General features: G+C 52.2%; 1 protein-coding gene across 2 annotated transcripts in view; it reads left to right on the top strand.

Moving 5' to 3' along the window:
• The window catches only part of DSCAML1 (DS cell adhesion molecule like 1), a 366,272-nt gene extending 361,997 nt beyond the window's left edge, over positions 1 to 4,275 (top strand). The window contains exons 31-33 of one of the 2 annotated variants that reach the window (XM_054439952.2): positions 321 to 515; positions 1,018 to 1,329; positions 3,244 to 4,275. In XM_054439952.2, the coding sequence (XP_054295927.1) occupies positions 321 to 515; positions 1,018 to 1,329; positions 3,244 to 3,719 (983 nt within the window). In that variant the 3' untranslated portion in view covers positions 3,720 to 4,275. The remainder of the gene's footprint in view (positions 1 to 320; positions 516 to 1,017; positions 1,330 to 3,243) is intronic. The other variant, XM_054439953.2, reaches the window with a different exon arrangement.
• Positions 4,276 to 16,013: the final 11,738 nt, after the last annotated feature.

Genomic DNA, 16,013 nt, shown 5'->3' with positions numbered 1-16,013 from the left:
GGATAGAACACATCAAGGACTGTAGGGAATGAATGGACAGTCAGGAGGCAGCAGGAAAGGACATCACATTCTCCCCCCAGGTGGAAGGAAGAGATGGGGTGGGTGGGGAGAATGCCCTCCACTGCCCCCACACCTTGACTCAATTGCTCTTCTCCTCTGGGGACAGTGATGTGGTTAGGAAAGGCAGCATTCCCAAGGGAGCTTCTGTGGCTGCGTCTGCCTCTTCCCTTGCTCCCCCCTGCCCTTTCTGGTAAGTGCCAGCTGCCCAAGCCTGGGTGCCTTTGGTTGGAGGATGCAATTTCTTGCTTCTGTCTGTGCAGATCCAGTGTCCAGGAAGAATGTGAAGTCAGCCCACAGCACCCGGAACCGGTACTCAAGCCAGTGGACCCTGACCAAGTGCCAGGCCTCCACACCCGCCCGCACCCTCACCTCCGACTGGCGCACCGTGGGCTCCCAGCATGGTGTCACGGTCACTGAGAGTGACAGCTACAGTGCCAGCCTGTCCCAGGACACAGGTGTGCCTAAGGCCCTGCTGGCATCCTGAACACCTCCCCCCAGTTCCCCATAATTCACCTTCACCTTCTATTCTTCCCAGCTTCTACCCACCAGCTCATGGGGCCCAAGGCGCACAAGTCAGTTTCATGTCTAGCTGGTCACTGACCTACTGTGCAGCTGGGACAAAGACACTTGACCTCACTGAGCTCTACTTGGTCAGGGAGTTAATTTTGCTTTCCCAAAAATTGTCAGAGAAAATGGTACACATGATGTTCACTGGAGAAAGGGCTGAATGTTCCAGGGGTTGGTTGCTTATTTTCAAGCATGAAAGATGTTCTGCCCTTCATGATCCAAAGATCCTACTTCTGCCACCACTGCCACCTTCACGGGATCTTCTCAGCCTGGTGCCCTCCATGGACAGACTTCCAGATGGCTGCTGGGGTTACGGGCAGGGCAAGTGCTCAGTCAGTCTCACTTATACCCTTCTCCCTGTAACCCATCCCTTTCCTCTTAACTCCCCAGACAAAGGAAGGAACAGCATGGTGTCCACTGAGAGTGCCTCTTCCACCTACGAGGAGCTGGCCCGGGCCTATGAGCATGCCAAGCTGGAGGAGCAGCTGCAGCACGCCAAGTTTGAGATCACCGAGTGCTTCATCTCTGACAGTTCCTCTGACCAGATGACCACAGGCACCAACGAGAACGCCGACAGCATGACGTCCATGAGCACACCCTCAGAGCCTGGCATCTGCCGCTTTACCGCCTCACCACCCAAGCCCCAGGATGCAGACCGGGGCAAAAACGTGGCTGTGCCCATCCCTCACCGGGCCAACAAGAGTGAGTGCTCAGACCACCTCCCAGGCAGTGCCCCCCGCCTCCTGGCCCCAGCCCCATGAGCCCTGGCTAGATCTAGTCCTGCCAGCACCAGGATCCTGCCGGCCCAGCTTGGCTGCTTGGCAGTGCAGAGTGGTACCAACAGCAAGGACTTAGGAGCAGGCAGATCAGGACCCACATCCTGGCTTAACCTCTTCCTATGTCTGTGGCCTCGGGCAAGTCATTTAACCTCTGTGGCCTTAAGTTTCTCATTTGTAAAATGCCAACGATAGTATCTACTTTGCATTGTCATAATGGGCATTAGAAATGATATACATCCCCAGCGTGTCGTAAGTCCTCATTCATTCAGTAGTGAGCATCCTCTTAATCTGAAGCTGTGCCAGGATGGAAACAGATCCCTTCAGGGTCAGCTGCCCAAGGGCCTCTGGTCTCAATGCTGTTTGAATTTAATCCAGACCCAAACAAACAATCCTGGCAGCTCCGCCCACCATGGTCATACCTCTCAGTAGGCAGTGACCTGGTCTGGCTGGGAACCACCTGACCCCAGGGGCCTGGCCAGAGCATATGTCCTTAGAGGCTGGCAGGGCAGCGCTAGGATCACCAGGGGGAGTCTATCAGCAGATGCTGGGGTCACAGCATGCAAAGCCCAGACTATCAAACAATGCAGTCTGGTCTGCTTAGCACTGGCCCTGCTAACTGAGGCAGGGGGCGGGGCTGTCTGGGTCATGGAAAGAAGAGCCTGGAGCAATGGAAAGACTGTGGAGACTGTGACCCTGAATGACACCCCCGCCCCTTTTGGCTGTGCAAATTTAGGCAAATGATTTAATCTCTCTGAACCTCAGTTCCCTCACTTGTAAAGTGCAGACGGGTATTAACCAATCCTAGGGGCTGTCGTGAGGATTCAATAAGAAAATCTAAGGAAAATGCCTGGCCCAGCTCCCCAGGGGAAGAGGCCCATTTGCAGGCAGGGTGCCTATGGAGCACGGGGGGTCAGGCGGCAGAGGTCTAGAAGCAAGTCACATGGAGGCAGTTTAAGAAATAAGGAACTAGGTTGGGCGCAGTAGCTCATGCCTGTAATACCAGCACTTTGGGAGGCCAAGGCAGGTGGATCACCTGAGGTCAGGAGTTCCAGACCAGCCTGGCCAACATGGCAAAACCCCATCTCTACTAAAAAATACAGAAATTAGCTGGGCGTGGTGGCACATGCCTGTAATCCCAGCTACTCGGGAAGCGGAGGTTGCAGTGAGCCAAGATCGTGCCACTGCACTCCAGCCTGGATGACAGAGCGAGACTCCGTCTCAAAAAAAAAAAGAAATTAGGAACTCTCCACCTGGAGAAGAGGGGACCAAGGGGGAGGAGAGGGGATATGTAGCTGACTTCAAACATCTGGAAGGCTGCCATGGGAAAGAGGGGGACGCCTTACTCTGTGAGACCTCAGAGAACAGAACCAGGCTCCATGGTGGGGAGGCGACAGGGAATGATATTCCTTTCCTCCTCAGGGTAAAGAAAAGCTTTCCACCAGCCAGAGCCATTAGGACATCCTCGTCCTTAGCAGTAGTGAGCTCTCCACTACCGGAAGCTGACCAGCCTCTAGTGACCATTGAACAACAAGCATCCATGTACTGGACAGCTGTTATCTGCACCAGTCACTGTAGCAAAGCACTTTACCTCCCTCATCTCATTCGCTCCTCACAATAATCCTGTGGGGAAGTAAGATCATCCCCATTTCACAGATAAGGAAACGAAGGCTCAGAAAGGCCAAGTACCCGACCTTTCCGCTACTCTTTATTGCCCCCCTAGTGGAGGGGCCCCTATGCCAGATCAGAGAGAAGACTGGGGGCAGGCGATGGGGTGGGGGCTGAACGAGCTGCTTCCAGAGGCCTCTGACTCTAACATCCTCTGCCTCTGTGATTCCAGGTGACTACTGCAACCTGCCCCTGTATGCCAAGTCAGAGGCCTTCTTTCGAAAGGCAGATGGACGTGAGCCCTGCCCTGTGGTCCCACCCCGTGAGGCCTCCATCCGGAACCTGGCTCGAACCTACCACACCCAGGCTCGCCACCTGACCCTGGACCCTGCCAGCAAGCCCTTGGGCCTCCCCCACCCAGGGGCCCCCGCTGCCGCCTCCACAGCCACCTTACCTCAGAGGACTCTGGCCATGCCAGCCCCCCCAGCTGGCACAGCTCCCCCAGCTCCCGGCCCCACCCCTGCTGAGCCCCCCACCGCCCCCAGCGCTGCCCCTCCAGCCCCCAGCACCGAGCCTCCACGAGCCGGGGGACCACACACCAAAATGGGGGGCTCCAGGGACTCGCTTCTCGAGATGAGCACATCAGGGGTAGGGAGGTCTCAGAAGCAGGGGGCCGGGGCCTACTCCAAATCCTACACCCTGGTGTAGGGCCGGCAGGAAGAGCAGCCATGCCTGGACCGCGCCGTGCCGCAGCCCCACACGCCAGCTCGGCTGTTTTTCTGCATTATTTATATTCAACTGACAGACGAAAACCAACCAACGACAAAACAAAAACCCCCAATCATGAACGCCTGTACATAGAACTCTTTTGTACAAATGAAACTATTTTCTTCTTCTCCATGAAGCCAGGGCACAAAGAATTTGACAGTACAAGTCAAATCCCCCACCCCACAAAATATGTGTGGAGATATATATACATATATAGACAGATAGGAACGCATCCACAAGCTATATATCTATATATTTCTCTCACCCTATTTTGAGACAGAGGCACAAAGACTCAGCAATTTTTTTCCCTCCTCCTCACCCTCCCCCCAATCTAGGTGGTTTTGACAAAGACCAAAATCCCAACTCAGAGACACTGCATGCGATTTTACTGTTCCAAGAAAACCAGGAGTTGCTTCAATTTGCAGATGCTTATGTGTTAATACCTTTTTCTATGAAAAAAGACCCAGCGCCGTGTGCAATAAAGGTTATGTTTCTATGTTGTGGCTTTTTCCCATCTAGCGAGGGCCAGCGGGCAGGGAGGAGAGACCCCGATCCCAGGCCGTCTGTCTCTCATAAAGAGACTTCGTGAGAATCCTGGGCTTTGGCTCAGTGCTCTAAGACTTTCAAAGGCTTGCAATTAGCCAAAGTGCCTCCTCTTCTGTTCTCAGAGCTGTGCTGGGCCCGCAAGGGGAACTAGGTCGGTGGCTTCGTGCAAACTCCTAAACCCCTCTGACCCAGTGTCCTTACCTGTAAACGGAGGGAAGCTTGTAGCAGATGGAATGAGGCAACCTTGGCTCACCAAGCGCTGGGGAGCCTGGGATAGGGGAGGGGTTGCCTACTGGCTTCTTTCCTCCAAGAGAGTGCAGGGTAGCCAGGGGGCCAGGACTATACAAGAACACTAGCCCACAGTTGTGAAAGAGGTGCCTATTGGGAGCGGGGAAGAAGAGATTATCTATAGCTGGGGCACCAGGCCAAGGCCTAAAGTTCTGGGCTGACTGTTAGGACCAGATGAGGTCAGAGGGAGAAGAAAAGTCGTCGGAGGTGAGAGGAGTGAGAGAAGCTCATGGAGGAGAGGGAATGGAGCTCAGTCAAAGAGAAGCAGGTCAGCACACCAGGTACCTCACCTGGCTTCCAAGGAGTTAGCCAAGCGGAAGAAAAGGCGTCCACACGGAGGAGCAGGCAAGGTGCCATGGGTGTGCAGAGGCCCGGTTTCTGATGAGAGGGCCCAGAGGGCATCACAGGAGGTGACAGGTGAGATGGACCTCCAGGGACTTGAAGGTTTGGAGAGGCAGAAGCAGGTGACTGGCCCCTGGGTGAAAAGGAAGTGCACCTAAGAGGTGCACAGGGGGCTCTTGAGTTGAGCACTGCAATTGAGGCTGAGCTGTGGATCAGGAACCTGGAAGGAAGGTGAGTCTGGGACCCACTGCTCCCTAGTACCTGAGAGGAGGAACTGGGAAGGGCTGGAGAGGGAGGGAGGAGTTCGTGCATGCAGGCAGCTGATACCTATCAGCCTGGGCCCCGGTGAGGCCGCACCTGGGATGCATGACCTTTCATAGAAGCATCTTCCGAATAGCAACTCATCCCACAAATTCTCTCTGAGCACCTAGAGTGTGTGGGATGCAGAGGAGTCCCTCGCATGAATAACTGGATTCCCGGGTCGGCACCGTGAGAGGGGAGGGGCAGAGATTCCGTACGCCTCGGTATTCCTAGGCTCATGAAGAAATGCTCATCTCAGCCCCCACACCCAGGACCCAGCCAGGAGAAGCAGCTAACGGCATCAGTTGAAAACCAAAGCTCTGCATTCCAGACACCTGGTGACAGCCCAGCTTCGTTCCATCCCTGGGAGGACGGAACGCCTCCCAAGGACGCGCACGCCATCTGCAGGTCGCCTCCAGAACTGCAAGCACAACGATCAAACCTGAGCGGTCTGCATAGAAAGCCCCCCCAGCCCCACCTCCCCGGCACACCAGACGCTGGGCAAACAAACACGAATCAGAGCCACCTCCAACCAGCAAGAGGGAATGAAAAACTCCTCAGAGGCTAGAGGCGCAGAAGATGGAACCAGCCTAAGGGCTACGAAGGGGAACGCTGTCGTGAAAATACATTATGGATCACGATACTACGTGCTAGGTGCTGCTTGTAACCTCATTGCAGACTTGGGAGAAAGGTATCACGATTACCACTTGACAGGTGAGAAGGTTAGAGGAGCTAGAAGAGATTGGAATGAGATTTAAACTCATGAGCGTCCAGTTCCTTAATTGGACATCCAGTTCCTGAGCCATACTACCTGCTGTTCCACTGTTCAAAGATTAGAGTTTCAGTTCTTCCCCGAGGATGTTGCCAGGGGAAGAGTCCGCCAGGTCCAGGGAGCAAGCTGGACGTACGGGCAGAAAAACAGTTGATGTGACGCTATCAGTAAACAGTTGAGGCAGGTGACCCAATATGCAGCACAGGATGGATCAAGGGCTCCGAAGTACTTTACCCTGGTGAGGGGCAGTGGTAGAAAAGGTGGAATTCAGCTCTGGAGAGCTGTTGGAGGTCTGGGACCTGAGGTGAACTCTGTAGGATGAGAAAGATTTGGAAAGGCAACAGAAAAGTAAGATGTGGGCCAGTTTAGCTTGTATTCCACTGGGCTAGGCCCCTTAGGCTTATAAAGCACAAAGTCTAGAAATTCAGACATACTTGAGCAAAATCCACACGATTTTATTTGCTAATAATCTCTAACTTCAGTAAGTTTTGCAGGGTTGTTTGTTTGAGACAGCATCTCACTCTGTCACCCAGGCTGGAATGCAATGGTGTGATCACGGCTCACTGCAGCCTCGACCTTTCTGGCTCAAGTGATCTTCCTGCCTCAGTCCCTTGAGTAGCAGGGACTACAAGCACATGCCACCATGCTCGGCTAATTTTTGTACTTTTTTTTCTGTAGAGACAGCGTTTCACCATGTTGCCCAGGCTGGTCTCGAACTCCTGGACTCAAGCAATCCTCCCGCCTCAACCTCCCAAAGTGCTGGGATTACAGGTGTCACCCACTGCGCCAGGCCCTTAATATGTTTTTTAGCTAAACCACAAGCCTGCCTGTTTGATCCACACCCAGAAGCTAATTCACAAATCAGTGGCACTCCTGCTCCTCATTCACCCCCAGCTCATCCTCATTGAACTCTATGTATCTGGAGCAGTCATCTTACACATTCACTTGCTCCTTTCCAAAACTCCACTTTGTCTACCATGGACAAGACGACCATCTGCCCTCGAGAGCCTTGATACTCCACATGGGGGTCACAGGCCAGTGGCATCAGCATCACCGTCACCTAGGAGCTTGTTACAAATGCAAAATACCAGGCCTCACCCCAGAACCACTGAATCAGACTCTGCATTTCAGCAAAATCCCCAGGGGACTCATATTCATCAACGTTTGAGAAGCCCTCCTCTAGAAGACCTTCAGAGAGATTACCCCTTGTTCCCCCATTCTGCCAACAACCAGAGCTAGACTAGTGGGTCTCAAACTTAGGTGCACATCAGATTCACCTGAGGAGCTTGTTAAACAGTACAGAAGCCTAGCTCTCACCAATCCTAACGGAGTAGGAATTTGTTGGTATGTGGCCTAGGCTTTTGTGTTTTTTTTTGTTTTTTTTTTTTGTTTTTTTTGTTTTTTTTTTTTTGAGACAGGGACTTGCCCTGTCTGTAGCCCAGGCTGGAGTGCAGTGATGCTATCACGGCTCACTGCAGCCTCAACCTCCCCGACTCAGGTGATCCTCCCTCCTCAGCCTCTCGAGTAACTGGGACTATAGGCACTTGCCACCACACCTGGCTAGTTTTTGTATTTTTAGTAGAGAGGCGGTTTTACCATGTTGCCTAGGCTGGTATTGAACTCCTGAGCTTAAGCAATCGCCCGCCTCGGCCTCCCAAAGTGCTGGGATTACAAGCATTAGCCACTGCACCTGACCAACGTTTCTATTTTTATGGTGGTAAAAGATACATAATATTCGCCATTTTAACCATTTTAAAATGTACAATTCAGCAACATTAAGTACATTCACCTTGTTGTAAATAACCACTATCCATTTCCAGAACTTTCTCATCATTCCAAAAAGAAACTTTGTACCCATTGATTAATAACTCCCCATTTTCCTCTCTCTCAGCACCTGGCAACCACTATTCTACTTTCTGTCTGTATGAATCTGCCTATTCTGGGTACCTTGTATAAGTGGAATCATACAATATGTGTCCTTTTGGTTCTGGCTTATTTCACTTAGCATCATGTCTTCGAGCTGCATCCATGTTGCAGCATGTGTCAGAATTCCATTCCTGTTTGAGGATATTCCATTATTTACGACATGTTGCTTCTCCATTCATCTCCTCTCCTGGTGGACACGTGGGTTGCTTCTGCCTCTCAGCTATTGTGAATAATGCTGCGATGAACACAGGTGTACAAGGATCTGTTTGAGCCCCTCTTTTCAATTCTTTTGGGAATATAGCCAGGACTGGAACTGCTGAATCACGTGCTCATTCTATGTCTTACTTTTTGAGGAACCAACAAACTCTTTTCCCCCAGGCATCTGTATTTTTTTTGTTTTGTTTTTTTGTTTGTTTGTTTTTGAGACGGAGTCCCAATCTGTAGCCCAGGCTGGAGTGCAGTGGCACCATCTTGGCTCACTGCAACCTCCACCTCCCAGGTTCAAGCAATTCTCCTGCCTCAGCCTCCTAAGTAGCTGGGATTACAGGCATGTGCCACCACACCCAGCTAATTTTTGTATTTTTGGTAGAGACGGGGTTTCACCATGTTGGCCAGGCTGGTCTTGAACTCCTGACCTTGTGGCATCTGTATTTTTAACAAGCGAAATGATACCCAAGCATTTGTTCATTCACCAAATACCCTGAAGCACTTCCAATGATCTGGCACTGAGCTGGGCACTGGAGATGCAAAGGCCCTGTGGGTCTCTTCCTGGGCTCAAAGGCTCACTCCCCGGAGTGTGCGCAAACTGGCAGAGGCAGAAGGAGGGAAGCCTGGATCAGGGAACAGCGGGGAGGGTTAGCTGTCTGCCAAAGCCTCATGATCCTCCACAGTGCACAGTTGTTGCAGGGAAGTCACTACCCATCCCGTGACTACAGTTCCAGGCCCCCAATTCTCAGAGAAGGCCATGAGACTGAGCTCTGACCAGCGGAATGTGGCATAAGTGATACACGCTACTTTCAGGCCCCGCTCATAAAAACTTCCCTGGCCACCCTCTGCTCTCTCCAGCTGGAAGTCAATGCCCAAGGTGAACTTGGAAGCCACTTATTGAAGATGGCAGATCCTCTATCACCCTGGCTTATACATCTATGTAGAGCAGAGGCCCCTCTATCCCCTTCAATGCCAACTGGACTTCATGTGAGCAAGAAATAAACTTGCAGTAAGCACCAATATTTTGGAGTTTACTTTACAACAACTAGCATCGTCTTAATTTATGCAGGAGATGAAGGGGAACTTGGCTCCCCATAGAAATTCTCCCTTGATAGCTCAGGCCGAGGGCATCCTCCCCCCACCCCACCCGCCATACCATGTCACCCACCATACCATGTCACCTCCTCTTACCCTACATATTGGATTCCTATACAGGCAAAGGGTGGGAAAGGCAAAGGGAGCCACTGGTGAGCTTAGAGAGGCGGAGGGCATCTGTGTGTCTGTAGGAGAAAAGGGTGGGAGAACCAGGCTGAGCATGAACCCGGAGTCAGGGCTCTGTCCTTCCTCCCAGAATCCATGTCCTCTTCTGGGCAATGACAACCATACTCTAGGCTGAAGGAGGAATAGATGCTAGCTGGATTACCCTGGAGGTGATCCATACTTGGTTTTAGTGTCTCTAAGAATCACACAATCTCAGGACTCAAAGAGACCTTCAACGCCACCTAGTCCACACTTCCACCCAAATTGGGAATTCCATCTGCAATCAGCAAGAGTGGTCTGGCCTTCCCGTGTGCACCTCCTGATGGAGAACTCATCACTTCCCCAGCCAGCGCATCTCACCTGTGACAGCTTTACCAGCAAAACCTCCCTCACACTAAGCTTGGGGTCCCCTCCAACTTCTACTCACAAGGCTCGGTACTGCCACTCCTGGGGGCACCACAAAACAAGTCTCATCCCTTCCCAACTCAGAAGCCCTCCACAGATGGTATTTGAACATGGTCCTCAGCAGACAGGCTCCCCAAGGGCAGAGAAGGGTTCCACTGTCTCTTCCAGAGAAGGGACAGTGCCTGACTTAATAGGAGCACAACATATGTTAGATATAGATGAACAAAGAGTAAACAGTGGGAGAAACGGGCAAGGAGTAGACCAGTGAAGGCCGAGATCTCCTGAAACATTGGTTCTCTCCGCATAGTGTCCCCAAGGTACAAGAAAACAACATAACGGAATGCCATCATGCCTGCTGCCGTTTGCCGAGAGTCTACCTGTGTCAAGCACCCTGATAACCACTTAGCACGGATACTCTCCTAGTTTTACCATTACCCTGTAAAAAAAAGTAACTCCTATGAGCACAAAACCCAGGTGGTTGTGTCTCGGGGCCATAGTGCCAGTCAAAGAACCTCAATCCACTCAGCCACCAAAACAAAAGTTTTAAATAACTCAAGTTATCTGCTTTTGTTTTTGTGATCCTGAAGGGGTCCGAAGAGCAGATGTAAGTGACACCCACTGACACCCTACGGGGCCTGTGCCTCCCGCATCCCCCCACACACTGCCTGCTGTTCTCCAGCCCTGCTCAGTTCCGCCCTCCTCTCCTCTGGGGAATGTCCTCACGCATTCATTTCCCCCCATTTTCCATTAGGAAACAGCAACAGTTGGGCACACGGGAAGCAGATGAGGTGGGAGAAACCGCAAGCAACACAGGCCTCCTCTTTGGTGATTCGTGGGAAGGATCTATGGATGGAAAATTAATGTGTTTGTAATTTCTGCCCTGAAGATGTGTGATCTCCATTTTATTGGCTAAGAAAGAAGTCAAAGAGGTCAGGTGACTTGTACAAGTCCACTCAGCCAGCAAGAGGCATCGGCCAGGGTTTGAATTCCAAAGCCAGTGCTCACCAAACCACTTCGGATCCTTTCCAGAAAGCCAGGCGGCCCCTGGAAGACAGCATGTGTAGAGCTCCTACTGTGTGGCAGGCACTGTGATGGAAACACAGGGGCTGTGGAGTCAATCCTGCTGCTCCCTTGCCAGCTCTGTGACCCCGGGAAAGCAGCTTCGCCCTCATGGGCCTCAATTTCCTCTTCTATGAAATGGGAGAATAACTCCCACGCTGCCAGGTTGTTAAGACTGAAAGGAAATAATGAGGTTAAAGAGCTTTAACTATGAAATGGGGATTAGGCAAGATACAAACCATCAGACCAGAGGGTCAGATTCCAGGGAAGCCGGGATTTGCCTGATCTGCCCAGGTTTTGTTGTTGCTGTTGTTGTTTCTTCTTTTCTTTTCTTTTTTTTTTTTTTTTTTTTTTGAGTCAGGGTTTTGCTGTCGCCCAGGCTGGAGTACAGTGGCGCAATCATGGTGCGCTCAACCTGGAATTCCCGGCCTCAAGCGATCCTCCCACCTCAGCCTCCCGAGTTGCTGGGACTATAGGCGAGGAACACCATGCCCAGTTTTGTTGGTTTGTTTGTTTTCCTGCCCAGGTTTGTGTCCAGGGAAGCAGGTGGGATATGAAGATCCCTTGCTGCCCTAGAGAACCTACTGAAGGTCACCAAGAGGATTCACAGCCTGTGCAGAAAGGGAAGCTCTGAAGGCCTCTGATGTCCTCAAATCCACTGTCATCAGTCCCAACCAGGAGCTGGCACTTGGCCCGCAATTCCTGGGAGTCACCAGAAAGGGTGGATGATGCAGTAAAATGCCACCCCATCCGTGCTGGGCCAATGCCTCACCTCCCCCAGGAGGCATTACCCGGATGGCAAGCTCTGCCCTAAGATGTCCTGCCTCTGTGGGTGCCATTCTTTCTCTCTTGAGCTCCACCCTTCCTGGGCCCAGTGGAGGTGGACGGCACCATTCCAGGCATGGCCCTGTGTGTCCCCAGCTGAGCCCCGCCAGCGCCTTTGTGACAAGTGGCATCTCCAGCACCTGCTCTAACTGGATGCATCCGGGCTCAGCACCCGGGCAGCCACCACCAGCCACCGCTGCAGCCAGCCGCCTCGGACCAACTCCTTGTGCGAAAGCCAGGCCCCCAGCCACCGCGGGGCTCTGTCGGCAACACCAAGGGAGAGGGGACTCAGCAGGTCCCGTAAGCTTAGACTACAAGTCCCCCATCCCCGCCCTCCTCTAGGCGTTTCTACAGTGTCTGACTCTGCCCGACACCCTGAGTCCTGCCCACCTCAGCCTCCTTCTTCCCCAGGAGGCCACAGGTCCCACGCCTGCCAGGCTCTGACACCCCTCCATGAGGATTCAGAGACCAGAGGAGTGCATGGTGGATTTTGGGGCACCAGGGGTGTCACCGCAGCCCAGCCCAGCCCAGACTCCAAGCAACCGCCTGGGTCAGATCGCCCTTGAGCCAAGCAGGGATTCCTCTTAGGAGGTAGGGCCTTTGTAGGGCTTCAGGGTGTCCCTGGGCAGAGCTTAAGAAAAGGGTAGGGTCTGCGATGCCAGGGAGTTGGAGGGAATTCATCACGGGCCTTGGGTGCAGGAATGCCTACTGCTTAGGGAGGCCTACTGTGTGCTTGACACTTCCCAGGCACGGGGGGCATGGGGTGAGGAGAACAGGCAGCCCAGCAGATGTTCCAGGGTGCATGGAATGAGCTCATTCTCGGATGAAGACACCGACGCTGAGTCGCTGGACAGTCACTTGTCCAGAGCACAGAGGTGGTCAATGGCAGAGCCACAGATCTGTCTGACTGCCCCCAGGAGGAGGTTTCTGAGGAGGGGAGCACCCAGGCACTGCCCTTACCATCTTCTCTTTGTAGCTACAGCAGAGTGGATGCTGCTGTGACCCCAGGGCCTGCCAACTTTCTCCAAGAGGAAATGGGGCTGAGGATGAGACAACAGCTATTTATTTGAAGGCACCACCGCTGTCTTGCCTTTAGTCAGACTCTGCCGGCCTCTGAAGCAGAAGAGAGCAGGCAGGAGGAGGAGAAATGGTAGAGCAGAAAGCCTTCCCTGGGGAGACCTTCCCTCTTCACATGAAGAAAGAGGCTGCCCAGGATCTCCTTCTCAGCCCCCAACCTCGCCCTCCAATCCCTGTGCCGGGAGGGAGGGCGCATACTCATGAGGGTGTGCACTGTCCACACAAGTGCCTACATGAACAACTGCACTACAGGCCACTGGTTTGCACTCTCATTCTGCAACCTACTAGCTTAACCTTCCAAGGCTCTCTCGCTTTTTTTTTTTTAATCTTGTAAGGTGGAGATCATTGTCTACCTCATAGGATTGCTATGAGGATCTTTGAGAGCTGTAGATAGGTAAAGGCCTTTGCACTGGCTGGTAGTAAGCAAACAGAGGCTACTTTATTAGTAAGAGGCCCTGTGAGAATCCAAATGTGCATGCACTACACTTTAACCCCTGCGTGTGCATACACTCATGTGTGTTCATAAGGGGGACAAGCAGCAGACGGGAGAGGGTTCTGTGACCCTATTTCATTCTATCATGTGGAAGAAGTAGAGGGACATTTTTTTCTGTGCGAGTCCACAGCAGAACTGTAAGAGAAGACTCCCCAGCAGCCAGTTCAGAACTGCTCAACAGCAGGACTGACTACCTCAGGGGGTGATGAGCACCTTGTCCTTGGAGGCACTCAAGTAGAGGTTCAACAAACACTTGCATGTTCACAACGCTCTGTAGTTTACAAGGTGCTTCACCCAGAGTACTTGTCCTAGGTTATTTCATTCACGCTCTCAGTGTGTGGTATCTTCTGCTCCATTATACAAACAAGGAAACTGAGCCTTAGGGAGAGGATCATTTCCCAAAGATACTCCACTAGTGCCTGGGGGTCGGAATTTGAGCCCAGGTCTTTTGGAGGCATGAGATAGAGCCTTGAAGCCAGCCTCACATAATAGGTAATCCAAGAGAGTCCCAGCTCCATTCCCTACCTTTGCCCCTTTCCAGGCCTAGTGCCTAAGCTGCCCCGGCAGTGGCCCTACAGGGGGACGGGTCACTAAGAGAGAGAGCGGTGGAGCCTATTTTCTCAGTCTCCAAGGTCCATGCAGCGGGTAGGCGTTGGCTCCTCGTGGGGAACCCCAGGAGACAGTCCTGTACTCCAACCTAGGGCACCGTCTCAAGCCTGACAGGCTCTGCTCTGCCCCTGCCTGCTAGCCCCAGGTCCTAAACTTTCCACTTCCTTCTCTCTCTCTCTTACATACAACTGGCCATGAAGAGGAACACAATCCTCCAGCAAGCGTTTTCTTTGCCATCTGTCTTGTCCTCTGCGTCCAAGACTTTTGCGGTTACTCATGGGAAGTCACACAGGTTGCAGAGTCTCCGTCATGGTTCCCGACTTCCCTGCCAGGGCAACGGCAATACCAACAGCTCACATTTATTGAGGACTTACTATGTTCCGAACACTGTTCTAAGGACTTCTTGCATCCTTACAACCTCTTTATAAAGGATAATGTGGAAATCCTTGTTCGATTCATAGCCTCCCTGCTTTTAACCCTGACAGTGAGACTCACCAAACTGTCCCTCTGCTTACCTCCCAAGAACAGGTATCCCTCTCTTCAGCAGGGGCAATCAGAAATGTCTCCAATGCCCTCTGCTCCACCCCACAGAGCAAAAGCCATGAAGCAGACTGACCTCTCCCATCCTAGAATTTTTAAAACTAGGAGAGCACTACCTGCACCCCATCCTGCCCGAGCGTGGAGAGGAGCTGTGCTTCCTGGAGATGGGGGCAGCCCCTCCCAGGCTGTGCTGCCCACCCACAAACCATTTCATCACAGACCAAAGGGCCCTCCCTGAAGAGTTAGAAGGCTGCTGGAGAGACAGTAAGGTTTCCAGGGTGGGGGCTATGGCTGAGCTGACTTAATGAAACAGGAACTCTCTCCCAGCTCCAGATCAATCATCCCAATGATCTAGATAGAGTCCCCCTATCCAATCAGAGGTCAGGGCCAGGGGGAAACAATTGACATATGGATTTGGATGTAAGTGATATGGTTCTTTCAAGAAAAATCAAAAGGGAGAGGACATTAACCAGTTGATTTGACCCAACAAAGGAAGATGGGAGGCAATCCTTCCTTTGGGGCCATCTTGTCCTAACCCTCGCCTCCAAACTGGGACGATGGGTCCATCCCAAAGGTTATGTGCAGGAGCCTGTTCTATTGTTATGCTCTCAGGCACCAGCACCTCCACAGACACTCTGCAACCCATCACCTTTTGCTCTATTTCAAGGAGCGCTGGGATCCCAACCCAAGCCTGAGGGTCAGAAAGAACATGGCTGGGAGCCTCTCAACAGTCACACTAGCCTCAGAGACCCTGGAAAGGGAGAGAAGAAACTATTGAACTCTCCAGGGAGTGTGCCTTCATAGGGCCCCATAGGGAAGGGGGATCAGGACTTTGAGGGCTGCTGGGCAAGAAGAAGACTCCTACACCCTCTCTAGAAGAAATGCTACTATATCTTCTAAAAGCACTGACAACAATCAGGGTGATAAGTTTGATGGGGACAGTGTAATATGACCCCAAAACCAAGAGCTGGGGTTCTAATCAATGTAAGACATGGACTTTCTAACCCACAATGGAGCTAAGCGCGCTATGGGGTGTGTGTGTGCACGTGTGGCCATTTCCTTTCCTCCCACCTGATAGAAAATGTTGGCAGATTCTAAATTACAAAGACTCATATTTACGAATGTCTGCCGTCTCCTCAACCCTACTGTGATGTGAGGAGTGCTTATCACCGCAGGGCACCAGCACCTCTCTCCTTCTTTCAGGGTAGCTGTGATATGTCTCAAATAAATTAAGCCTCCCATTTCTTTCTTTTCTTTTTTTTTTTTTTTTTTTTTTTTTTTTTGGAGACACAGTCTCACTCTGTCACCCAGGCTGGAGTGCAGTGGCGCAATCTCGGCTACTGTTGCCGCCGCCTCCCAGGTTCAAGCGATTCTCCTGCCTCGGCCTCCTGAGTAGCTGGGACTACAGGTGTGTGCCACCACGCCCAGCTAATTTTTGTATTTTTAGTAGAGACAGGGTTTCACCATGTTGACCAGGATGGTCTCGATCTCAATCCACCCATCTCGGCCTCCCAAAGTGCTGGGATTACAGGCGTGAGCCACCGTGCCCGGCCAAGGCTCCCACTTCAATGGACTCATTTACTAG

The sequence above is a fragment of the Pongo pygmaeus genome, chromosome 9 (assembly GCF_028885625.2).
Source record: "Pongo pygmaeus isolate AG05252 chromosome 9, NHGRI_mPonPyg2-v2.0_pri, whole genome shotgun sequence".
NCBI lineage: Eukaryota > Metazoa > Chordata > Mammalia > Primates > Hominidae > Pongo > Pongo pygmaeus.
The sequence above is the reverse complement of the archived record's forward strand: the minus strand, read 5'-3'. Positions and strand labels throughout refer to the sequence as shown.